Source organism: Pholcus phalangioides, unplaced genomic scaffold (genome assembly GCF_987345545.1).
Source record: "Pholcus phalangioides strain wild (caught in Gottingen) unplaced genomic scaffold, Ppha-v1.0 ptg000013l_1, whole genome shotgun sequence".
Lineage (NCBI taxonomy): Eukaryota > Metazoa > Arthropoda > Arachnida > Araneae > Pholcidae > Pholcus > Pholcus phalangioides.
Window position 1 is genome coordinate 17,024,750 of NW_028301606.1, and position 26,593 is coordinate 17,051,342.

The 26,593-nt window shown below is 34.7% G+C and overlaps 1 protein-coding gene across 3 annotated transcripts; it reads right to left on the minus strand.

Annotated features, from left to right (window-relative positions):
- Positions 1-26,436, minus strand: LOC149078678 (cotranscriptional regulator ARB2A homolog). 3 transcript variants are annotated; one of them, XM_089240819.1, is made up of 11 exons: positions 26,357-26,436; positions 25,010-25,049; positions 24,771-24,878; positions 24,536-24,636; positions 23,660-23,725; positions 22,671-22,795; positions 21,625-21,763; positions 21,057-21,176; positions 19,457-19,573; positions 13,075-13,162; positions 1-213 (listed from the first exon to the last, which is right to left on the minus strand). In XM_089240819.1, exons 2-11 carry the CDS (start codon positions 25,026-25,028, stop codon positions 116-118), a joined length of 981 nt encoding a protein of 326 aa, XP_089096945.1. In that variant the 5' UTR covers positions 25,029-25,049; positions 26,357-26,436; the 3' UTR covers positions 1-115. The 3 variants fall into 3 exon arrangements, with proteins under 3 accessions (XP_089096945.1, XP_089096944.1, XP_089096946.1); XM_089240818.1 differs by having other exon boundaries at positions 26,343-26,369; XM_089240820.1 differs by lacking the exon at positions 13,075-13,162 and having other exon boundaries at positions 26,357-26,433.
- Positions 26,437-26,593: the final 157 nt, after the last annotated feature.

A 26,593-nucleotide genomic window follows, 5' to 3' on the forward strand; every position in this document is an offset into this window, starting at 1 on the left:
TTGAAAAAAATAAAAATTCACATTTTATTGAAATTTATCGACAATGGTTGTGTGTTTGAACATTATGAGATGGATTACATCGCACATACATACAAACGGTGCTTATACTCTAACATCAAAGATCTTCGTGGATCCGTTTCTTGAGACGTTCTTCTATGAACTTGAAAATCGAAGTGAAACTCGACCACGAAGTCATCTCGTGCTTATCGGTGCCTGTAAGTAAGTGGGGAAGACGGGTGATCAGGATCAAAACTTTTTTGCCAGCAATTTATGATACTGTATACGTATAATTCTTTAAAATTATAAAATTTTAAGTGGGAGAGCACTGTAATTTCTGTGGCTACTTTGCGCCAATCCTGAAGAAAAAAGATTCAACGTTGCCCGGCGGACATGCTAATGAAATTTCCAAAAAGTTTTGATTTTGTCAGCCAGAAGACCTAACTCATACATTCAAGTTATTGATGCATCTGTCGTTTTGGATATCGTTTGCTAAACATATCTGTGCTACTTGATTTCACCCGAATTTTTGTGAAGGAAAAGTCGCATTTCGCTGTCAAGAAACGACTTACTGAATTCTTTGTTGTTATTAATTAATTCTTAATTGTTATCATTCAGACAACTGCGGCTACTTCGCACCACCTAAAAAGCCGCATAAAGCAACCCCAAAGTAGTTTCTTTACTTCGTCCAGGCTTAATTCAGCTCCTGGAATTGATATCAATAACCGAATTTGTACCTCTTGTTCGCTGATAAAAAAAATACCAAATTTTATTCATATTGGTTACTTTTTTTAGGGCTGAGAATCGATTACAATTTTTTACAGGTTAATAAAAAAATTTTAATCGATTAATCGAATTTTAATCGAATATCTTTGGGACCATATATGCTATAAAAAATATTTCATTCATTTCACTTACCTATTTCGTAGATGTAAACAAATATAGAAATAGGTCAAAAGAAATTAAGGCTGCCCGCTTCAAGCAATTTAATATGCTGAACATAATTGTCAAAACCTGTAATTTCTTCATTTGCATCTTATAGTTTTTTTTTGTTGGTTTTTTTTTTTAAATCGGTTAATTAAATTCGAAACTATTTTCAATCACATTGTTGTTTGTTTTTCTAGAAACTCTCGAATGGTACTTATGAGGAGATGAGCTCATGCTTCCACGAATACGAAAAAGTACTGTGTGGAGACAATAAATTTTGTTCATCTTCTAAAGCTCGCATCAAACTCAATTTGAAATCGGAATCATCAGATTTCGTTGAATATAACTTGATCAAAATATTATTTCAAATATTTTTAAATATGGTCACTTATCAAAAATGTTCTGTATAGAACATGATTTATAAGACATCTAATCGGTTTTTTTCAAAAAAATCGAGTCAACTCTCAAACTTTTAATGAAAATTTTAATCGAATTGATCGAGTTTAACTCAACTAAAACTTTTAACTGCAATTAACAATCGATCGATTAACCAACCCGATTAATCGGACCAGCCCTACTTTTTTTTACAAAGTAAATGAGATAAGTTCGATCATTTTTTCCATTCCTGACGAACAAAAAAAATCCATTTTCAGTTCCTTTTAATACTATGTTGTGACGCAATCAATTTTAAGTGGGCCGACAGTGATCTACAATATTGACTTGCTTAGAATAATCATATTGGGTGGCGCATAGTAGCCCACTCCTATGATTTTATTTTGCACTAATTTCAAAAAATTCACAAAAATTAAAAAAAAATACTGTGATGACTGACAACAAACCTGCAAGGTACAGTGGAATTTGAACTTCCAGACGTTTCATTCAGACTTTTGGGTAACATCTTCAGTTGTGACGGGAGTAAGAATCCAGAAAAACTTGAGACCGAGAATTACTACTTAACCGTAAAATATGACTCATACACATTCCTCTGGGGTACTTCTGACAAATTGGTGCACGCCAGAACGTGCGTGGGCTTCAAGTATACTGTATATGTGATCAGAGTTATACGTGTTTTGTCTTGTAGTGGTGCTGTCATCGTTCTAATATATTTTGAGGTTAAAAGGATAAATGCTTAAATTTTCGTGTTATGTAAGTACATATCATGTACTTACTCTGAGGATGTACTGATCTCTGAGGAGACTTTTTCCAAAAGAAACAGCATTTGCACCTTGAAGTTGGAAACTATCAAAAACCAATTTCAGCCGACCACAACTAAACCGCGAACGGAATTCGAACCTGGACCCTCGCGATGCGACTTGCGTGTAACGCACAGCGGCAACTGAGGACCACTAGCTCAGTGATTGGCATATTAATTGGGTGCCCACACACACACACACACATGACCTTCTCCCCAATAAGGACAAAGTTAATACAGTATTTATAGGAAGGACAAAGTTAATACAGTATTTATAGGAAGGACAAAGTTAATACAGTATTTATAGGAAGGACAAAGTTAATACAGTATTTATAGGAAGGGCCAGGTTTAGGAAGCTTCTGGCTGTTGATTTTTCACAGAAATGGTCTACGGACAGTTAAGGAAATCACAACGGCCCCGTTTCTTCCATCCCTGAAGATGCCCTCTCCCCCCCCCCCCCCAGTAGACGAGAATCACATGTCCAAAAGTTCGAATTCCACTGGACCACGGCTCCTAAGCCCATCCGCAATTGGTCTAGTGGTTTTTGCCACTCTGGTGGTCGAGTATATCCATAGTGCAGGATTCGCATCACGAGGACCCGGGTTCGAACCCCACCATCGCCACAGTGGTGGTCTTATGAAGTTGGTTTTCTGTGGTTCCCAACTTCGAGAATGCCAGCTGATGTCCCGGTCAAAAAGTCTCACCACAGAGAGCAACAGGCCTACAATGGTACAATTATTCAATCATTACACTTCACTCGTAATTTGAAAAATTGATGGCAGAACTATAACAACCACTAAATACCAGAAACCCACTTCACGCCATGGTTCACACACATTTTCTAGCATGACTCAGGTCTGCTTCGAGTGATCAAAATCTGCTGAAAAAAATCTCTTCATTCATTCTTTCATCCATTCCTCATCGGCTTCAAGCATTGTCTCTCTTCATCTCATAAAGATTGTTTTACTGATGTCAAAGTTTGTCAAAAAATGTACATACATATACTGCAAAAATTACAATTACCCCCCCCCCCCTCAAAAAAAAAAACCATAATCCTCAGAGATTGGTAAATGTTAATCACTAAACCACAAAAATATTAAATTCAAACTTTTCACTATAGCTCCGGTGCTGTTTCATCAAAGCAGTGCTTCTAAGAAAAAGCTTATCACAGGGTATCTTTATGGATTTGGAAGAACTCGTGCCCCTTATACTTAGGGAAACTTCAGCAGCTCCCCAGGGGAGGAGAGGGGGGCCTCCCTCCCCACATTCCGAAAACAACTGGTAGATATGCTTAATCAAACTGAAATTCAAAATTCGTTCTGAGTTTTTCATGCCACAAATATTCTCATATCTCACTTAAACTCCAAACGGCGGTCGTACCTCGGCAAAATATAGGAAATTATATCCGCTTGGGCGAATCGGGACAATCGCTCCACCAAAACCATCCCCAACACATGCCCGAGTCTGAAATCAGAACTCCCGACCGCTCTCAGAGCAGTCAAAAGGGCAGAAACAGTTAAAAACCTCAACCGATCTCCCAACTAACATCAGGAGGGTAAAGGGGAATGAAGAAAAGTAAAAAAATAATATCACAGAGAAAAGAAAATTCAATGTGTGTTGGAGGGGCAAAGGGGTAGCAAAAATCGAGAATGAATTGAGTGTTCAAAAGCACGCGCTTTCAACCCTCCATTTGCATACGGCTACGAGAATAGCGGCAGCGCAGAGAAAAGAGAAAAAAAAAAGGCATGTTCATCTGAGGAAAGCAAGATTAACAACGGAACCTTTTCGCGAATGTTCTGTTTTTGAAAGGCAATTTCCAGAACAGACAGTGCGGAAACCTTAAACGACACACCACGTCCAGAAACTTGGAAGGAGGAGCAAAACCTCTCTCTCTCTATGGATTTTTCGTTTTTTTTCATTTTTATATGTTTTTTGGTGAAAAAAAAATCGCTTCTTCTTACCTCTTCCCTCCCTCTTTTATACTTACCTACTTCGTAAGAACACTTAAAGGGAAAAAAAGAGGAAAGACATTCACGCGATCAAACTCGCATTTTCACACACACACAAACACGAATTAAGACGATAACGGTTTCAAAAAAGAAAAAAAAGATGAAAGAGAGAGAGAGAGAAGCAAACAAATGAACCTTTAAATATGAAAGTAATAAAAATAAAATGTTTCTATCAAGTATCGGATGAGAGTGAATCATATCAATCAAACTATGCGAGTTTTTCCGAAACATCAGTGCAACAGAAATCAGATCCCCTGTTTTGACTATTTCAATGCAATCGATGATAATTTTTACGTTTTTTCACCCAGGAGGCCAAACCTATTTGATCATATTCAAAAGCTCACAAGCAGATAGCTGTAGAAACAAGATGTTCTTCAAATGCTGCTTGCTGAAATTTATCACATAAAGTGACTATTCAGAATTTTTTTGAAATTCAGTATGATTTGAATGGTATTTGAATATAAATACACACACACAATAATTGGTTGCTTTTACCGGAAAATAATGCAGTGGAATCCCGTTATAACGAGAATCTTGCTATATCGAGTGATATTGTGAAACAGCTAATGTTAATGATATTTTTTTCCCCCTCTCTTTCTTTTTAAGAGAGCAGAACGTAAAAATTACTCTGGGGTACTTTGAACAAAGAATGGACGCAGAAAAGTCCAATTGTTTTAACCTATATTCTTACCTATTTTTGGGCATCTAATGAAGTGTGTGTGTGTGTGTGATGACAGATTTAATTTGACTTTTGTCCAATGATTAAGAGACCACTGGATCGGAACCTGCAGTTAAAAACCGTTTCTGATGACTGAAAAAATTGTGCTAAAAGAACTTTCCGATTAGCATGAAAATTTTGAAAAGTCCATACAGCTATGGAAGTGAGCAGTGATATAATTGAGACTTTTAACTGTTCAGTTGGTCTACTAAATCACGTCCGATTATACGAAATTCTATAAAAAATATCTCAGAGAATTGACTGTTGTGAAATAAATTTCATTACTAGAGTTCTGTTCATTCCTTAATATAAGAACGAAACGATCTGAAAGAGCTTTTAATTCAGATAAGTAATTAGCGATTTCCCACAATTTTATAACCTGACACAGCAAAATTTTAAAATCGATTATAACGATAAGTCCGTTATAAATTAAGTTTTCCTCGTTATGTGAACTGTCGCTATACCGGACTTTTATTGTAGGTATACAAATGCTTTGTGCAAGAATGGGGAAGTTTTTCAATTTTAATGACAAAATCATATATACCAAAACATCGGTTTAATGTTAATGCATAATTTGTGAGGATTACAGTTGGGAAGAATAGAGAAACTATCCATACTTTTTTTTTTAGGTGATAACCATATTTCCAAGAGATGTTTATTTCGGTTTGCGTTTTTGTCTTGATCTTGGGTTGCTGTACTTAGGTTTTTTAAACAGCAATATTTATTATATAAGTATTTTTTTTACCGTTATTTCTTTATATATGCATCTACTTTTACTTCTTTATCTCGTCTTTTCTTGGGAGAAATTTGCTGTTGTGGCCTTTGTATTGTCATAATATTTAGAACTTTCACGAAATTGCCGTTATTTTCTGTGTAATCCACAGATGCGAATTTCTCTACTTTGAGAGAAAAAAAAATGTCACCAAATAATCATCCGTGTATATTTAAATTCGATTCACCAATAATGAAACCTTAAGGAATGGAAAGGGTTGTTGGTCCTCTCTCTTCTAAGAGCTTAAATAACTACAGGGGCGAAGAACTACCTGCCCCGGGTGGCGTAATTACAATCCCTACTCTCTTAGTAACACGGGAAGCATGCTGGTGATTGGTTACTGCGAGCAAAAAAGCTAGCAAGACGTTACAAGAGGCAAAGTTTTTGGTGAAACTGAATTTCAAAGTTAATTGACGAAAAATTAAAACATTTTTTTATTGAATCAGTAAATGATAACTTCGCGAGCCGTTATTATTGTTTTCTCGATGCACGTGAACAGCATTTGATTAAATCAGAAACAAAAGTGGAACATTTTTTTAGTAAATGACAGCGAAGATGGAAGGATGGGAAAAAAATTTGGATGGGTTTCAAACCGAATCGAACACACAACCTTTGATACGTGAGTCTTGTACTATAACCATTACTCCAACGGTGAATGTTGGATTCCAGCACAATTAAATGTATCTATCGTTAAACGTCGCCAGCAAAAATTTCACCAGCAGTGACGTAATGGTTCATCACTCATTTCGGCCAATCACGATACGCTAATTTTAGAAATGTAGGGATTGTTTATAAGCCCCGGTCGGCAATTTTAGGTGGGAACAAAGAGCACCGTTACAAAAATTATATAATTTTAAAGGTATGGCCCCGGTCCTTCTTATGCATAATATTAATTTTTTTATTTATACACCCTTCATAAATCCTTAAAAAATTATAATTCAAAAATAAATTTCATTTGTTAAATCTCTCGAGAAAAAACAAATTTATAGATAATACGAAGGCATGTAAGAAATTAAAGTGCTTTTATTTAAGTATAACAAGCGGATTATAGGCAGAAAAAATATGGCACTGTATAAAGAAATGCATTCAAGGTTTTGAATTGAAAAATATTAATTTCAAGAATATTATTACCATAGAGAAAGTTTATAAAAAAACATTAATAAAAACTATTGTCCACGAATCAGAAATTGGACTTATCATTTGCAAATGATAAGTACTCTTTATCGTTTATTTTAAGCGGGTAAAAGCGCACTTTCCGAAACCGCGTGTGAATCGTATTCCCTCTACGTATTTCCCTTTTCTAAATAGGAAACAATTCATGGTGCTTCCCTCTGTTGGAGACTTGGGCAATCAACAATTCCATTCCAGCAATGATTTCCACAATTAAATACCGACGTAAATGCGAATGAATTTTGTGAAATGTGAACACTTGCCAAAACTTTTTCGGGTAGTTTTGTGATACGATAAGTGGTGGCGTGTGTTCTGAATAAAATTAGATGAACTCAAAAGAAACACCAACAATAATTTCTCAATGTCGAACAAAACATTTTTCGATTCGAAAACGTAGATTGTTAATTCATTCTTAAAACCTAAAAACAATAACAAAATTTGTTATTCATCTATAATTTCCAATCACTCAATTTTCCTCGAAAAAAAGAAGTAAACGTTTTTTATAACAAGTTACAGAACAGAAGATCGAATCTCTATCAAGCACTGAGAAAAAAGAAAAGCTGAATAGAGGTATAAATGAACGTACCGGTATTAAAAAGAAAAGTCCGTTCTTTGGGTGGATATTTCCACTTAGAATGGCATAAAATTTCAGGCAATATACAAAAAAAAGAAAAGAAAAAACAGCATCACAGCAAACTGGAAAAAAATAAATAAAAAACGGTCGTATCCAGCAAGTAGAAGTTGATGTTATACATGCAGCAGCTGTCGCATTATTATAGCCCGAAATCCAATGAAGTCGGATTATATGATACTTTCAACCGGAGAATAACGCTTATTACCAGGAGCTCATAAAAAGAATTTTAAGAAGGGAGACATTCAACGAGCTGATCCATATTTCTCTGGAGCAATTTTCGGTGGAGAATAGGTACTTTTTTTAAAGTGAAAATTAGGAAGGCTAACCTATTTTCCAAGTGTCTCGGAATCCAAGAAATTCTCAAAGAAGTCTTTTTTAAAATGAAGAAAGAGCTTGCGCGTGATATCACATGATATATATCTCCCATAACTGTATAATTTGCTTAAAAATACTTCTGCTTCATTACAACATATTAAAAGCAAAATGCGATATTTTTATACTCTCCTATAAGAAATTATATCATCAGAAACTAATTTATTTCATGAAATTATCGTTGTCAGGAATAAAAATGAAATTTTATAAATGGCAACGATGCTAAAAAAAAAAAAAAATGAATGATAAAAATATACTTTTAATCAGCTGAATTATCGTACCAAAACATTTTCACGTTCTACGAAGAGAACATGAAGAATTTCGATGCAGCTGCAATATGATGGTTGAGTAAAAACAAAATAGAAAAATTCTAAAACGGGATGAACAACCTTTTTAGTCCGCGGGACAGATATGCGAGTTGGTTACTGCTCGCGCTCACGAACAGTAGCCAACTTGAAGAAAATTGAGTACTTATTGTCATGTGCGGACCCCTCCAGAGTTTCGAGTCTATCTCCGCCTATGCTTATCGTGTTGCATAGACTGATACTTTCTATGAACACCTTTCACAGGCCGGATGTAACCCATTAGCGGGCTGCATCTGTCCCATGGACCAGAGGTTGGGCACCCGTTTCTAAAATAAAAATGTAGCATAATTGCTGTGTTATGTAGCATAATTGCAAATTTTAGGAGGCGGAAATTTTAGGAGGGACCAAAGAGAACACCATAATAAAATTATCGAATTTTAAAGTTGTGGGGGCAACAAAAATCATAGTTACGGCCCTACATATTCATATACTGTATTCATATATTTGTATGAAACAAATTTCTATTGAAAATAAGTCCCCCCCCCCCTTCATTTCATAGGTTCCTTCTTTTTTTAATAGCAAAAATGAAAAACAAAAAACATTAATTTAAAATTCTTTTACACAAAAATTATTGGCAACAAAGTAACTTTTTTTTCTTTTTCTAATATTATCATACATGATTGTGAAATAGCATAACTCATTTATTTAGACTGATATACATTTTTCGAAATACAAAATTAATACACTACCATAACACGCGCATTAACTTTGCAGACATTTCTTAGCCAAAGAAAAGTCTGCAAAAGAGTGAAAAAAGAACCTTAGAAAAAAAAAATTACACTCATTTTCAAACGCTGTTAATAAAAGATGAAATATTCTGGAAATTTAGCACGTAACGAAATTTGAATTTACTACTTGAAAAATTTTCAAAGTCTTCAGTCGGATTTCCCAGAGCTTACGAAAAGTATATAAAAAAAAGAACACATACACGGAACATTTATTCAAAAGCTATCCACCAACCCCTTCACTTACTATATCACGAGATTTCTCTCTTTCATTCCTTTTCCATATTTCTTTTCACGTAAATATCTTTCCCCCTCGTAATTCATAGCTGCTGATGAAGTTATGACAACAAAAATAATACATATATAAGGCACCGGAAGGGGAGGAAAAATGACCGGATAATAAGCGTTCCGGGAGGAAAATAGGGAGTTTTCTTCCAGAAACAAATGGTTCTCGGAAAAATTAGCTTTTCAGCACAATATATACATTTTTTTTACTTCTTTTTCTTTGTTACATACGTAAGTCTTTTGTTCAGAGGAGCTCCTGTATTAAGTTTCTTTAAAGTAAGTGCCTGGGATTTTGTGTGTGTATGATCTATTTATTTTTTGTTATTTTATTCCTACCTCCTCTTCTTTGAACACAAGCCCCATTACTTTCAGAGAAATAGAGTGAATCAAGGAAAAGCGTTTTCGAGTTATTCTTGTTCTTATGCAAGAGAGATATATAAGAAAAGTTTCTTATAAGTCAAGCGAAATGAGGAAAAAAAAAATGTTGAGAACGTTGAAGAAAACGTGATCCAGAATTGGATGTTGTGCTTCATTTCTTTATTTTTACTCCTTATTTTTTGGCATATGCAAAATAGAAGTCATTTTTTTCCCGTTGGGAATATACATATGTACGTACGTATGTATACATACAAAAATTCTCCTCCAGGCACTTGTTCGCTTATATTCATCTCTCTCGACATAAAAGGCAGCTGTTGATCTTGCTCTTTCTTCCATTTTCGCACACGATTTTTCGTGGCGTACTGAAGAATGTTAGGAACCATTAATAACAAGGTTTCTTGTCGTGCACGAAATCAGGACCACGAATACAATGCTTCTCTCCCCCCCCCCCCACATACTTCCTTTAATAATATTAATATGCCCTGGGGCTTATCTCACATAATAGAGTATACATAGGTTTTTTTTGTTTCTACAATGCCTAACGGGCATCTGACATCTTCTCCCAAACGTTGATACAAAAATTCTCCAGAAACCATGTATGCTACACTATAAATACTCTATACTTCAGATCCGTAGTTCTTAACATTTGAACATTTGTACTCAGAAAGATACACTATAATAGCGGAAACCATTAAACTTGTTTTAATTGTTTACATAATTGCTCATGTCCAAGATACTAATTACTGATTTCTTTTCATTTAAATTGAGTGAAAAGTTATAAAGTAATCAGCAAATTATAGCATCGACAGTACTCATTTCCATAGGTGTGGCCGCTATAACAGAGGAGCCAAATTAGAGGTAACGGAATAAAATAATAATTGCACAAAAATTTGGAATAAATGTTTTGTTCTTAAATTTCAACTCATGAATGTGTGTGTATTGAATTGAATAATTTCCAAAGAAAATTTTAATTTTTGATGCATACGCATGGCGTATGCGAGTTTTCCAGGTAATTTTACTGGTGTAGCTCACACGATGGAGGGGCATCGGAAAATGTCTCGCATGAATCAGAATTTTGTCTTGAGCCGCGCCTGCATATCTAACGGTGCGGTAGGGCTCGGATTTTTATGAAATATGAAATTATTTTATGACGTCATAATTTGGGCATTTTCGAGCTATTGGTCGAAAATATTTATTTTTAAGCATTTTCGAACGATCGGTCATAGTTTAGGAATTTTCGAGCAATAGATCATTTTTTGGTCAATTTTCTTTCATCGAAAATTTTATTTTTTTTTAGAAAAATGTTTTTTTCCAGAAAAAAAAAAAACGTTCGCAGAATTCCAAGTAGCCACTTTTTTACTTTCGGAGGTTCCTTTTGCTATGTTTCTGAATGGCACGCCAAGCACTTGCGAAAGTTGTTTTTCATTCGGACACTGAAAATCTTTGCGCTCAATGCATTTTTGTCAGGAGCGGCAAACAGTTTTGCCACCGTAACCTGTCACTGTAAAGCTCCATAACAATTTTTTTCAAAGCACAAACAAATTTTTTTTTTTCAATTTTTATTCTATTTTTATCGCTGAAATTGCCACTTTTTAAGGTTTTGGAGTTGCTTCCTTTGTCCTTTCCTGTAATTCTGGCACTGCCTAAAGTTGAGTATTCGGAGTGAAAAGTTACGGAAATTTTTACCTACAACTGTGCAGATATTTAAGCATTACACTTTACTCACAATTCGAAATATAGATGGCAGCATTAACTTCAACCACAGTACTGGATACGCACGCAGATGGTTAGGTCTATTAGGTATAGATATACACACTTTCGGTACAACTCACTCTTTTCTGAAAGGAAGTAACACGGTAGTAAATTGTACAATAACGGTAGGCCGGAGTTGTTCCCGATTTAAAAAAGGAAAGATCAATGGTACCACTGTATTTTATTTCGTTAAAAACATGCTAAAAGTTCCAGTGCAAAACCAATTTAATGTGCAGCAACATCGGAATTCGGCTTAAGAAACAATCAAGATTGTAGAAACTAGACGTCTGTTTTGTGACACAAGCCTTCTTCAAATATTGCTCCATTTAGTAATTTTTACCGAATTTAAAAAAAAAAAAACTTTGCAAAGTAATTTCTTCAAATATTTCCCAGAAGAAACTAAGCAATAAAATTCAGTGTGATTCTAGAACGTACTAAAGTGCATCTATAATACATAAGTGATATAACAGTTGTACATAAGGTAGGAGGGATTTTCATTCGAATTTGGCGACAGAAGTTCCATCGAAAAGATAAATTGATGAATTTTTCGTTTATTTCTCAACTTGTTAAGATAAGAAATAATAAGATTGAAAAGTGAGAAATAAAGTAATGAGAAAATAATAAGGTTTTTATGTTTCTTAGATCATAAAAATCCGAGTCATAGTGATCAGTAACATCCACTCGAACGATCACTGACCATTCCTGACGGTAGAGAACTTCTATCATTATATTTATTTAAATAATAACAAAAAACCATTCAGCAAAAAAAAGAAAAGAAAAAAAAACAGCGCTCAACGACATGCACAATCATTCTGATGATTTCCCCATTTTGTTTTACAAGTTTTGTTTTCATTTCCGGTTTTATTTCCACGAAGCATTACTACAGAAACTGAAAAAATGTGAAATTGAAACTTTTGACACCAATACAATAACTCTCAGAAAAGATCGCCACACACGTAAATGATTGGTTGTTTAGTCGTTTTTACCGCCAAGTTTAAGATTTAAGAAATTTGGGGGAACATCGCAGAGTTTCTTTTCTTTCTTTGAAAGAATCGATTTCATTCCAAGTATTAAATGAACTGCGAGAAATTTTGAAGTGATTGGGAAAATACCATTATAGATTAGATACAGGGTGGGTAAAAAGTCTGTAGAAACTTTAAATTAAATTCATAAAAACCAGAAAAATAACTAAAATAAAAAACGATTTGCAGCGCTAGGTCACGGGAATTTTTTTAAGATAGGAAAAAAAGAAAAAAATAACTCACAAAAACAGCAGATAGGTGGCTCTGACGTACACAAGTCAAAGAAAAGATACGCAGATAACGAACAGAATGCCTCCAAATCATTTATTACAGCAGTATGTCTTCCACATGACCAAACCACCACCACCACAGGGGATAACACATTGCAGGCGAGTCACAAATCCAGCAACGGCAGAGTGCAGCAGGTCCACATACACAGTTTACAACGTTGAATTGGTTGTGGATTAGGCGCGCAAGTTCGTATAACCGTCTCATTTGCATATTTCCATCGAAGTTGCTCGTCGTTTTTTATTTCGGTTATTTTTCCGGTTTTTATTCATTTTTAAAGTTTTTACGTACTTTTTGCCCACCCTGTATATTGGCGATAAGATACATTGAAAAAATTTCATATTTAAATATTAATACCTACGATTGCATTATTTTCTTTTCGGTAATAATGGGCACAAAGGTTTCATGTGAATCGATAAGTAAAAATTCTCGACACAAAAAGTTGACCAAAAGAAAACCGATACTCACCAGCAGAAACACATTCAATTTCCTCGGCCGTGCACCTACGAACAACACTGTCCAGAGCAGCCCTACTACTCACCCAATTTCGACCAACCTATATGGGTGAAAAAAAAGTGTGCAATCTAGAACAAACGGCTTACCTCCTGATCATGTGAGGTCGTGTTTTTTAAATATTTCATTACTGACAAAATTATAGTTTTAGGACTTCTCCAAAATTGAGCAGTGATAATTCTCATGGTCAGGGGCGTACGCAGGATCGACATTTGGTGGGGGCACAAAAGGCTTGGGGGGGGGGGACAGAAAAATTTTCTTACCAACAAATTTTGACTTAATACCCTTCAAAAAACATTTAAATTAACAGAAATGTGTAAAAAAGCATATAAAGGGTATTTTCTTTCGGAATCTCATTTTTTTTCACCAAAATATTAATTTTTTTTTCTAATTTTTTTTTCTAATTCATAAAAACCATAAAATAACTAAAATAAAAAACGATTTGCAGCGCTAGGTCACGGGAATTTTTTTAAGATAGGAAAAAAAGAAAAAAATAACTCACAAAAACAGCAGATAGGTGGCTCTGACGTACACAAGTCAAAGAAAAGATACGCAGATAACGAACAGAATGCCATTTCTATTCAACGTAAAAAAATTTGGATGGCTTCGAGGGGGAAGGACACGGGTTTCCTTAGCACCCTCCTGCTTACGCCTCCGCTCATGGTTAAAGAAAAACTTCTTTGAAATCTTTATTTGAAGATTTCTATTCAACGTAAAAAAATTATATCTGAAACAATGTCATAACTTCGAAAACTCTAATGAACTTGATTGAATTAATTCATGATATTTTGTAATCTATCATAATTTATCAATCTTAGATATTCTAATATCTTAGTTCATGCAGAAGCCTTGGTAGTTAGAAATCTGTTTTACGGAACCAAAAAAGAAAAATATACATATATACACACTGCTGGCCACCCAAATTGCAACACCAAGAAAGACAAGAGATATCGCAACAATATTTATTTTGTAGATAACATGTTGACCAAACATCAAATGATTAAATTTATAGACTTCTGTGAAGTGTGGTTCCTGCCAAAATCAGTAGCCAAAGTAGCCGCCATTGTTGGAGATCACCGCTGCCACACGCCTCGGCACTGATTCAAAGAGACTTTGGATGTGTTCTTGGGATACAGCAGACCAAGCAGCTTCCACGCGTTGCCAAAGTTGATCTGGTGTGGCAGCTGGGGATGTAATCTGGGTCAATCGTTGAGCAACCATGGACCACATGTTTTCTATCGGCGAAAGATCCGGAGAGCGAGCTGGCCAGGGAAGCAATTCAATCTGGCGATTGACGAAGAACCTTTGGACAATGCGTGCCACGTGTGGTCGCGCATTATCCTGTTGAAATATGGCTGTGGGCAAGCCCTGAAGGTAAGGAAGGACAACTGGCTCCAACACCTCGGAGATGTAGCGCTGGCTTTTTAAAGTACCGGCAATGCGTACTAGAGGAGTGCGAGAGTGATATCCAATACCACCCCATACCATAATACCCGGTGCAGGACCAGTGTGGCGGTGCATAACGCAGCTGTTCAGCATCCTCTCTCCACGGTGTCTCCAGACTCGAATCCGACCATCGTGGTGTTGCAGACAGAAGCGTGACTCGTCAGTAAAGACAATTTCATACCATTGTGCCGTCCACATCCTTCTTTCATCGCACCATTGGCGGCGGAGACGTCTGTGGTTCTGCGTCAAGGGTAAACGAAGCAATGGACGTCTTGCGGACAGACCACTCTGCTGTAAACGGCGTCGAATGGTACGCGCAGACACTGGATGATGCGGTACAGACTGAATGTGCTATGCTATGGTTCGTGATGTGGCTGAGCGATCCGTCACTGCCATACGCACAATACGCCTGTCATCACGTGAAGTGGTGCACTGAGGTGGATGCGATCGAACACGTCGGTCCGTCGTACCCTCCTGCATCCAACGATCACATATCCGCATTACAGTTGTTTGGTTTCGTCCAACACGACTACCGATTTCCCTGAAAGATAATCCACAATCTCGGTAGGCCACTATCCTTCCTCTGTCGAACTCGGATACTTGATCAAAAGATGATCGCTGTTTTCTACGAGGCATAATTGATCGTTTTTTTGAAAAAACCACAAGAAAAACACAATTGCCGTACTTCAAATCGTCGAAATCTCCAAGCCTTAAATAGCGCTTTGAAGTGGCGCCACAGGCGCGCGTGATGTGCGTCTGCGCTGAAATTCTAATGATTTGCATATCTCACCTCCGCTAATGCATGTTGTAAATTTCATATTATTTGCATGCTTCCTTCAGGGTGTTGCATTTACGGTGGCCAGCAGTGTATTTTATGAATAAAATATATGTACATATGAATATATATATGTACATAAATATATATATATACATTTATATTGATAAATATATATATATATATATATAACATAGCCTTTGATACCGCAGACCCCAGAGTTCCATAAAACACCAGTTGCAAATCAATGATATAGGTGCAGCGATTCTCAACATTTTTTGACTCGGGGAACCAATTTTAGTCAATTATTTGAACGAAGTCATAGAAATTATAAACAGGTAGCAGTTATAGGCAAATAAATTAGGCCTCTTTTTTTTTTATTCACTTATCAAATTTACCGATTTATCTTATTTTCCTTTAGCGGTCACGGAGCACCTGCACACGGAGCCGTTAGGGCTCCGCGGATCACAGGTGGAGAATCTCTGATGTAGGGATATGAACCATAAAAAAATGTTTTAATAATTTTAATCTCCAAATTCTTTTGTTTCCGATTTCAACAGCTAAAATACTCGTACATAGTATATCGTTACATTCATTATTCAAATGGCTTCATTTACCGGGTGGAGTATTTTAAATTATGTATAAATATTTTTTATGAAACCATTAGGGATTTCGGTAGCCACATTTAGTTCGAATTAACAGTAAGAGAAGTACTTGGATTAGTTTAAAAAAATTAACAGGGCCAGAACTAAACAGGCAGAAGAATAACTGCCTCCTGAGACAATTTGGAGAGAGGGCGGCAAAATTCTTATGGAACGTGTGTAGAGTTTTACAATGGAAAGGGCAATGGAAAAATCAAGTTTGCTCTTTTTGGCCAAAAACATAATTACGGTTTTGGAAACCGTTTTATAAGTACTGCATGAGTCTAGATTTTAAATTGATAAAGAGCGGATGATACTGATACAGATAACGAGTGCTGGAAAAAAATATTTTTTTGCGTTGAAATTTTTTATTCATTTTTTTTGTCAAGCGAATGCGACTCCCAAAATTTGATCACAACCGTCGTCTTTATGTATCCGAACGGTAGGATGTCCTCCGGCTGGTGTAATGCAGGTACTTGGAATTTCACCAGCCGCAAACCTAACTTAATCCCCCAAGAAAACTTTGGCTTCCGCCCCATCTCAACCATTGGCGACCGACAGAAAATCCATCATGGCGGTCCCTGCCGTTGAGTAGACGACTTCAAGGCGGTGGTGGCTGCGGTAACGTCAGACGGAATAGAAAGATGAGTCGGGTGGAAGAACGCTGTTACACAAGCGTACCGTAGGATACATAAATGAACAGCAAGAAGGTGGCTTCGGGAGGTAGATGATGGGAAGAGAGGAAATTATGTCGGCCAGGGCGAAGGAGCCTCCTCGGGTGGGCGTTCAGCGTAAGGGAAGAAAGCTGCAAAGAACGCAGGGGTTGTATTTCCCCGTCATAAGTGATTTATAACCACTTGAGGAGTAATGGCTGGATGGTAGGGCTATGCTTGATTGCCCCTTTATCTTTCGCTCCGCGAGAGGTCGGGAGGTCAAAGCTGGCTCCTGATGAGTTCGGGTTCGCCCCAGTTTTCCAGATAGATAGCAGAAAACTAATAGGAGGAAAGGAGCCTCGGAGCTAATGGCTTGGGCTCCGGAAAAGGAAAAATGTCGGGATGGAAGAGTGGGGCCTTCATGCTTGGAAATAAAGGTTAACCGCAGAAAAGGAATAGAGTTTTGGATGAAGGAATCGGGGGAAGGAATAGACTAAGGAAGCGCCTCTCAACCAATTTTTCCTTTTCTTCTCTCGTTCCAAAGTTAATGATCGAATCGATTCGGATCGAGGCCCACCACGAAAGTCTCGTTGATTAGTTTCTCCTCTGGTCACACACACACATACAAACGCACAACGGAACATACTATACCACCGATGAAAAGTTTCTAGCAAGATCTCGCAAAACGCTTATATATCCCAGTCCCGCAGAGGGTAAATTAGGTATCGAGGAAAGAGCAGCCAGAAGCCGACCCGTTACCTCTCCGGTTGGAAGGAGAGCGAGAGAGAGAGATAGATAGAAAATATCGGGATCGGCGAAGATAGCTGGTATTGCGTTCCCTTGTAGAGAGAACTCAGTGAAAAATCCATTCCACTTTCAGCCATCTACATGAAAAGTAATATCTTACCTTCCATTACAAAACTCACGATTAGTAGGAGGGTGTGTGTGTGAGTAGGTGTACTTGGAACTCTTCAACTGAACTACTCGATCACGCGCGGAAACGATGCGATCGCATAAGTAAAGCTGCCTGAAGAAAGAGAAGGGGGTCGAAGTCAAGCATGAATCGTATCCGGGAAAGTAACAGACAGAAACCCTTTTATCGATATACATTTGTAAAAGTCAACATCTTAACAGTTAGGAGGAAGAAACAACCCAACCAATGGATGCCCAGAGACTACATTAGCAGTTTTTCCCCTCTTTCCAATGACATGCTAATCCCGATCTTGTCATAAGTGAATCAGTAATAAAGAAGAAAAGCCGAAGGTGATAGATCCATTGATAGAAAAAAAATAAATTCTCGGCTAAAAAATTATACTCTTGTAGTTCATAGAGAATCGAGCGAAATATTCAGAAAAAATTTAACTTGGTCTGTGATCTTTCCTGTCACATAAAACGCATTCTATCATTTATATAACACAATTTCTGGTGCTGTTAAAGTTAGGGCCGTCTTGAGAGCATCATGGGCCCCCGGGCTAAGTGATTTTTCTGAGGCCCTATCGGGCAAATTCTCGAAAATTTCAACCAGATCTCATTTTTGTGAGGCCCCCATGGTGGCATGCCTGGGTGGGCCCATGCCTTAAGACGGCACTGGTTAAAGTGCCTCGAGATCGGGCAGGAGTGTTGCAAAATACATGAAATTCTAATCGCACCTAAGAATAGTTATATGGGGAAAAAAAATCCCTTCATAGCAGGTAGTAGACATATAACAAGAGATATTGTCTGAATCTACAACAGAATATTATAATTATTATTCATAAAAGGCTGCATGCATCAAGTTGAAAATGGCAGACCACCTACACACATTATTTTTATCGGTCAAGGATCAATTGGCCTTGGATTCGAACATTGTTCATACCTTTTTATGAGCTATGGATTATATGATAACTAGATGAATATAACAGGAACTGTTAATAATTATTATACAGTACACATTTGTGCTAAAGAAATTAAAATTTCCAACACAGGTGAAGTTTAAGAACTATTTTTAACTAATAAAGACACAACGTCCTTGCTTCTTTAAATGAATAAATGCATGCTATCATGGCAACTAAAATTCAAAATTTTATAATTATTGATATTGATGTAAAGAGCTTCCAAATATAGAGACCAAAACTTTTGGTCCCTTGAGGAATGTAATAATAGGATTTGACTGTTATATTAATACAGTGGACCCTGTTTATAACATTCCCATTTAGAATGTTTTCACCGCTAAGTACAACTTATTTTTATGATCGCAACTCTTACTAGCACTCAGAGATTTCCTGTTTAAAGCATTTTCCTGCTTACAACATTTTGTCATGATGGGTTTTTTTGGAAACGTTATAAGCGAGATCCACTGTACAAATTCACTGTCCTCACCAGATTCACACTACTGAGAAAACCAAGTTGTGACCAGTTAACAGTCTGGTTAGTATTTGTGTATGCATAGCTACCTAAAAATTTTCAAATGGAATAAATTATTTTCAAAAACTTTAATTAATATGATTTTTCAAAATTCTTGGTTTAGCATCTATCTAACTACACAACCAACGACTGATCACAGCCCCCAGCAGATCATCCAGCAATGATTTAGAGCCAGCTAACTCTCACGGAAGTGGGCTATGAGTTGGGATTTACATGAGATATTTGGCTGAATACCAAACCAAAATTTAGCTGATATTTGACTGAAGGAATGAATACCAATCACATTTACCTAAAAAACACTGAAATAATTTATTTTTGAACCATTTCTTATCTTAAAATAATACTTGAGACTTGGACCAAAAAACTGAAAGAATTAGATTGTTATAATTTCAGACAAAAAGACTTCATATAATTCTTACTTTTCTCAGATGAACACAAGCTGATGGTGAAACACCTTGATTTTCTAGACTGTGTACTGAATCAGTGAATGCTATGGCAAAAACTCTGTCTTCAAAAATGTCAAAGAAAGAGTCACACTTGAAAAGAAAGAATTTTTTTTTTTCAAATTAACAAAAAATTCATGTAATTTAAATGTGTATATGGGGATATATGAATATAGAATTTCGGGGGGGGAAAAGAGCTTTAGGAATGAATTCAATTTTTCAAGAAGGTGAGGGAATGTAGATTCCTTGCATCGTCAAAAAAGTGATGAAATATAATTTTAATTATACTTAAAATGGGACCACACTGCATAGGCTGGAACGAATTTATTTCTTTAAAATAATTCCGTCTCGGACGGAATTATCATTCAAGACATCTATTCATATGAAAATACAAAAAGGAAATGAATGTTTCTAATCAAAAAATATAATTATCTTTGTGGATGTTATCTTGAACTCTTATATACAGTTCAAGAACATATATATGCTACAGTAAATGTGATAAAGCCGGTTATTACCATAATAGCCAGTTATGCATAATCACAGAGCATTTTGTTAAGTTTGATAGATTCACATAAATTAATCACTTTCACTGGCGATGATGCATAGTACTCCAAACATTGTTGGTAAATTTGATAAATTTTCCTGAATAAATCAATTTTACCGATGATTATGCACAGGGTCGCAACTATATGCTTCATCAGACGGGGCAAGTGGCACGAGACCTGCCTGCTCCCCCTAGTTGCGGCCATGATTATGCTTAATACATAAGTGTCACTTCATTGGTAAACATGATAAATTGTGCTATATGGTATACCATACATGATAATTCATTCATGTATTGTATCATTACATTGGGGTACAACAGAAAATTTATCATTATAGGGGGGGTTTGACTATATTCATCACACATACTAGACTCATTTGGATTTTTTTTCATATTTATCAAATTGACCAATTAAACTAAGCTATTCTGCATAATCACAGATAAAAGCAATAAATTTCAAGTATTCATCAAATTTAACAACAACAACGTTTGGGTATTATGCATATTTGCAGTAGAAAAGATAAATTTATCAAACTTACCAAGAAAATTGTAAGTATGCATATTAACCAGTTATTATACATAATAACCAATTTATCACATTTACAGTAGCTTACATATCAAGAGACTACAATTTTTTTTTTTACTTCTAATTTCAGAGTATTCTATATCAATCACTAAAAATGTTGATCAGAATTTTTGAACACAGAGAAGTGAAATATTTTTACATTTGATGTAATGAAAACCTATTCAATTAATTATTATATAATAGTTTAAAAAAAATCAAAAGCCAATAAATATGTGTGCTACAAAATAACAAATACAAGGCTATCATATAATCAAACTTCAAATCATGGATAAATAGTAAGGGATAGAAAAATTCACTGCTATTGTTAATGTATTTTTTCCTCTGGATTATATGTTAAAAAAACATGGGAAATTCTTACGAGTGGATTATAAACCACATTGTTTGTTTGTGTGTGTGCATGTGTGTGTATATATATATATATATATATATGGGTGAGAAAAACATACCAAATTCACAGTGACAACACCTCCATAACTATGAGCGATTATGGCCACATGCTTTGCTAATGTTTGGGAGATTACATTCTTCCACACGTATTGTGCATGTCTATTGGCATCCTTGCTGCCCTAAATAAGAGTAAAGTAGTCATAGCAAAATGTTTCTTCCTCCTCAATATCATGCACAAATTTTCTACTTTTCTGTTGTACAAATCAGACATAATATGAATCTAATAAAACCAAAACAAAAATTAATTCAAAATGAAGGAAATATGAAAAAATAGAAATATAAACAAGACTCATTCTGTCATACTAAAGATTTGACCATAGAAAACAAATTGGGGGGAAAAAACCATTCATATTATGCAATTAGTTTTTAATTTAGCAAGTATGAAAACAAATATAAATTAAATAAAATCTTCAATTTCAACGTTCATTAATACAGTTATCATGTAAGAATGTGATGATTAATGAATTGAATGATGGTAGTAATACCAGATACCATACAGTACATAAAAAAAAACAGTAGAATGTTTTAAAAAATTCACAATGTATATAAAATATCATTCAAACTAACTCGAATCAATTGCTTCACTCCATTTACTACACGATAATTGTCATTGGTATTCAGAACAATGATCCCATAGCCCAAACTTTGAGCTTCTTTAATAAATGGCAGCTGTGTCCCACTGTCCAAACAATCATTCATAATTAACCTGTATGAATATAGAATAAAATTACTCATGCAATATAAATTGCAGGTAAAGTTTTTATACAAAAAAAAAAAATTACTCTCAGAAAAATTATTTCAAAACATAACAAAATGATCTTACCTTCAGAAAAAAAATTGAATTCAAACATGAACTGTGTTTATTCTAATTATTTACTCCATAAAATAAATAGTATCTCCTTGGCAAGTTCATACGCAAAATGTGTATGAAACAAAAAAATATCAATCACACACTCAGATTCTGTCAATGATAGTTTCAAGACCATTTTATTTGAGTTTTGTTTCAAGTCAATTGAAAAGGTATTTAAAATATTTTAAAAAAAGGGCCACACACACAATATAAAAAATTTAAAAACTATACCACAAAATGGGGTGTGGTTGGATAGCTCATTTTAACATTTTTTATGCAATACTCCAAATAAAAAAAAAATTTTCAATGTAACAGATACCACTAAAAAGTTGAGAAACAAATTCTTGTTCGAAAGCCATGAAATACAGTGAAATCTCAATATACTGATACTGTGCGAACCAAGAAAAAATATTGTTGTAGAGGGATTATTGTTACATCAAGAGTTTAACAGTACAGTATAAACATTTTCAAACAAGACTTGAAAAAAATATTGTTGTAGAGGGTTTTTGTTTGTTTATTTATTATTATTTGTTTATTTATCATTATATTGAGTATCATTGTAGCAAGGTTTCACTGTGATTTTCAACATGACTGGATGTAAGAAAATCATTAATACATTTGTGATAATCTCACCCCATAAGGTGGGGTGAAGACATGGGAGATCTTAAGAGATCAGATATTTTGTGAAATTCAGAAAATTTTTCTGTAAACATCATTATTACATCAATATAGCATCACTAAACTTAGTTACTAATGAATTTACCTGCGACTCCACTGACCAGCTCTAACAACACCAGACCCATGAATCAGAATGATCAACTTTGAGTTGGTAAAGGCATCTTCAGAGTGGAAAATGAACGTACGAGGTTCGCTACCATCAGCATCTACCTACAAAAAAAACCATTAAATAATATTAGGCAATTAAATTGGTAAATAAGTTGGTAACATTAAAACTGTATAAAAGATACACAATGGTATCTTTTATGGTACAAATGTGTACACATAATACATAATGTCTACAAAAAAGATTAAAGAAAAAAATTTGTATAGGTTTTTAAAAAATGTGATTTCACAAAGAAATAAAGAGTATTTTTCAGCAAACAAGAATATCCAACAAACTTATTCCAGAACCTTTTACTATTATTGCAGAAATAGCATATTTAAACTTCCCTTTGAAAATATCAAGTGAAAGAAATAGATATGACCTGAAGAAAATGAAATTGAGAGTAAATAAAAATTAAGTTGTTTAAATTTTTTTAAAGATGGTTGACGTTTTTCTTTTTTGTTTATAACAATTAACATGGAAACATAACATTGTTAAACGTAGATGGCAAAAACTAAAAAAGGGAATTTTTTTTTTCAAATTTAATGTTTAAAAAAAAATTAAAATGTACTTATAAACTGATTAACGACCGTAATTTTATCAATTCAATCCATCTTTTCTTTTAATTTGGATGATACATTATATAAACGCATATCAAATAAATATATATGTTGCTAAGAGTAGAAGACAATAAATACAATAAAACCCCTCATTTGCAGACACCAGCAGAACAAGAAAATTAATTTGTAAAAGAGGGGGCGACCATAAAAAAGGGAATCTTACTAAAGCCTTTAAAACAAATCCTAATTCTTATTTGGCTGTAAAAGAAGGGTTTCACTGTATTTTTAAAAGTTAATAAAATTACTACAAGGTACTTATGATATAAACAAACACAAAAATAAAGTTGTCTTTTTTTTTCAATCACATACAGGTATCAGCTTCTTTTTCAGCTTTCCTTCACTCTGAAGTAAAATATAAACATGTTCAGTGACAACCTGAAAAAAAATTAAATGATACAAACATGAATGTAAATCATGTATCATTTCATTATCACTTTGTTATTAATAAAATATAGACACGATTGGTCTATATTTTATTAATAACAAAAAATTTGATATATTAATCAAATATCTGCATGTAACTTTCAAAATAAAATAAAAATAGATAAAAAATATATATAATTGTATTACAGCAAAAATTTTGAATGTGTGCGATAGATTTATTTGCCTTTCCCAGTTTGCAGAAACACATGAATTTTCTTGAAGCAACAACTTCGACAGATTTTTTTACAGTATCTGAGAAATAAAACTTTGTTGCTTTAAAGTTTTAGAAAGAAAACAGAGACAATAAGAAACTGTTCAAATATAAATAGACTTTGACAAATTCTACAGTTAATTGCCAAAAGTACAGGGTGGGCAAAAAGTCTGTAAAAACAAAAAATTCATAAAAACTGGAAAAATAACCGAAATAAAAAATGGTTTGCTAGGTTAGCATTGCTAGGTCAAGAGGATTTTCCTAAAACAAAAAATTAATTTGTAGTCTTTTTATAAAAATTGGTACAATTTCGATGGAAGTTTTGCATTTAAACATCTTTATAAAAATCAAGTCATTATAAATTCATGCATAGAGCCACCATTTGGATATCTGTCCAGGTGTCTAAGATGGTTTTTGAATTCTACTAGGAGAATATGTTGCTACTGGTCATGAGTAGACTTAATTTTGGAGATATTTGGTGATAACTGGCAGGATATCCTAGCTTCGTATAACTGAAATCTGGTTACCTTCCATACAAGAATTTCACATACCTCCCCAATGGCTTCATACCGTTTCTGATTATACTCGTTGTCATCTTCCCTGATCAAAAATTCAAATGGAGCTCCTGTCTTAACATTTTGCATTCTCCCATCTGTAAATATAGAAATTTTATTACAACAAATGTGTGTGCAAAAATAACAAAGATAATACAATAAAATTCATATATGAATTCATTAATTCATACACTCATTCAAATACTCAAACATACATAAAAATGAATCATACCTACAAATATGTAACCAAATTCTTCCAAGGTATCAGGAAACTCATCATCGCTCTCATCAGCCGATGCATCTTTGAACTTTTTTCCTGGAGGAACCTTTCCCATATTGTCTGAAAGAAACATAAAATAAAACTTGCTAATAACTTTCATATGCTTAGCTGTTGAATAAGTTATGAAATAGTAAGCAAATAATGAAGTCAACCAAGGTAGGTTTAGATAAAGAAACACAAATGTCACTTACCCAGGGATGCCATTCTCATACAAAACAGGAAAAAGAAAGTCTGAAAATTAAGCAAAAACAAAAAAAAAAAAACTAAAATTACTGAAAAGTTAAAGTATACTCAAAATTACTGCTGTGATTTCAGCAAAAATCTTTTTTGAAATCTTTGTTCCACTGAAAGTCCAGAAACACTCCCCCCCCCCCCCCCCCTGCATTGCATAAACCATCACTCAACTATGAGATCATATCGAGATGATTTGATATTCGGACTTTTCACTCCTATGGTGTTTATGAAGAATCCTCTCAATTCACAACTTTACTGTGACTATTTTTCTACATGATAGGATTTGCTGCTCTATTCCCAAAGAAGTAACTTTCATTTCTGTTTCTTCAACCATTTCTTGACTTGAAACAAAGAAATGAAATGAACAGCAGAGCTTGACAAATTTTCTTTAAAATTGTGTAGTCTACTTTTTACAATTTTTACAGTTACCATGACCGAATATGTGCCGGCCTCCCATTCAAAAAAGTCTCTTTGCAGAGAGCAGGCAGAACTTCGACACGATATTTACATAACATGAAAATTCAATCATTTGTCACCATTACTTCAAATGTGAATGGCAGCACCAGCAGGAACATGAAATCAAGCGTAACTCTGACAACATGAATATGTTAGAGCCATGCATATTTTCACAAGCACATACTTGACAACTCAACAACTAAATGGTGTGTAAATGGCATTTATGTCTGCATACGTTTTAAAGTACTTGACGCATGAAAATTTAGTAAACTACCAAAAACTACTTGGTACATGTAACTGGGCCTTTAGTTAGCCATCATGATATTTGCCCCGTTTGTGTGTCCTCCCAGTTCAATTATTACCTATACACATTGGCGTACAGCAGCAGTGGAAGAGTTCTAACCCCCCCCCCCCAGGGCAGTTACTGGGATTTTTATTAGACGAGAGGGCGCACACTTGATTTTGAACTTCCTTCCCAACCCCCCACACTCTGAAACTCTATTATGGTTCTATACGAAAGTGTTTTTCAAACTCTTTTTTTCTAAATTTCATCCACAAAATCCCCTCCACCGTAATGAAAGTTTTAGAAATAATATCAATATCAACAAAGTTATCATATTATAAGTTATTATAACATTATAATGTTAAGATTATAACACCATCATTCAATATGTTATCAATATAAGTAAAAGAAACAACATTTGAATGCAATTAATGAATAATCAACATTTAAATACAATTAATGAATAATCAACATTTGAATACAATTAATGAATGTTAATGTAAATGACATTTCATAAAAAAAATCAATCTGTTTAAATGCCTATTTATTACCCGTTTTCACTCACCCAGCGAACCCAAAACTCCAGAGTGTAAATTTAAACAAAAATTTATTTGTTTTCAAACAAACACGAGGAAGTCAATAGTGAACTATTCTGATGAGACACATCAACGACGACTTCATTCCTTACGATGGTGAGATAGTCACAAGCACAAATCTATAATTTATACTCCAACTAAATTATTTATAACGGTAAATACAACATAAAATAATTCCAGTCAAGTAGTTATTTTAGCACTTAAAA

Excerpts from the sequence above, each read along its gene's own strand:
- LOC149078678 (XM_089240819.1), bottom strand. Across the intron at positions 19,574-21,056 it reads GTGTTGTCACTGTGAATTTG|TGTGACTCTTTCTTTGACAT; the intron begins GTATGTTTTTCT and ends TTTCTTTTCAAG. Across the intron at positions 13,163-19,456 it reads CTTGTGTTCATCTGAGAAAA|GTTGGTCGAAATTGGGTGAG; the intron begins GTAAGAATTATA and ends TCACCCATATAG.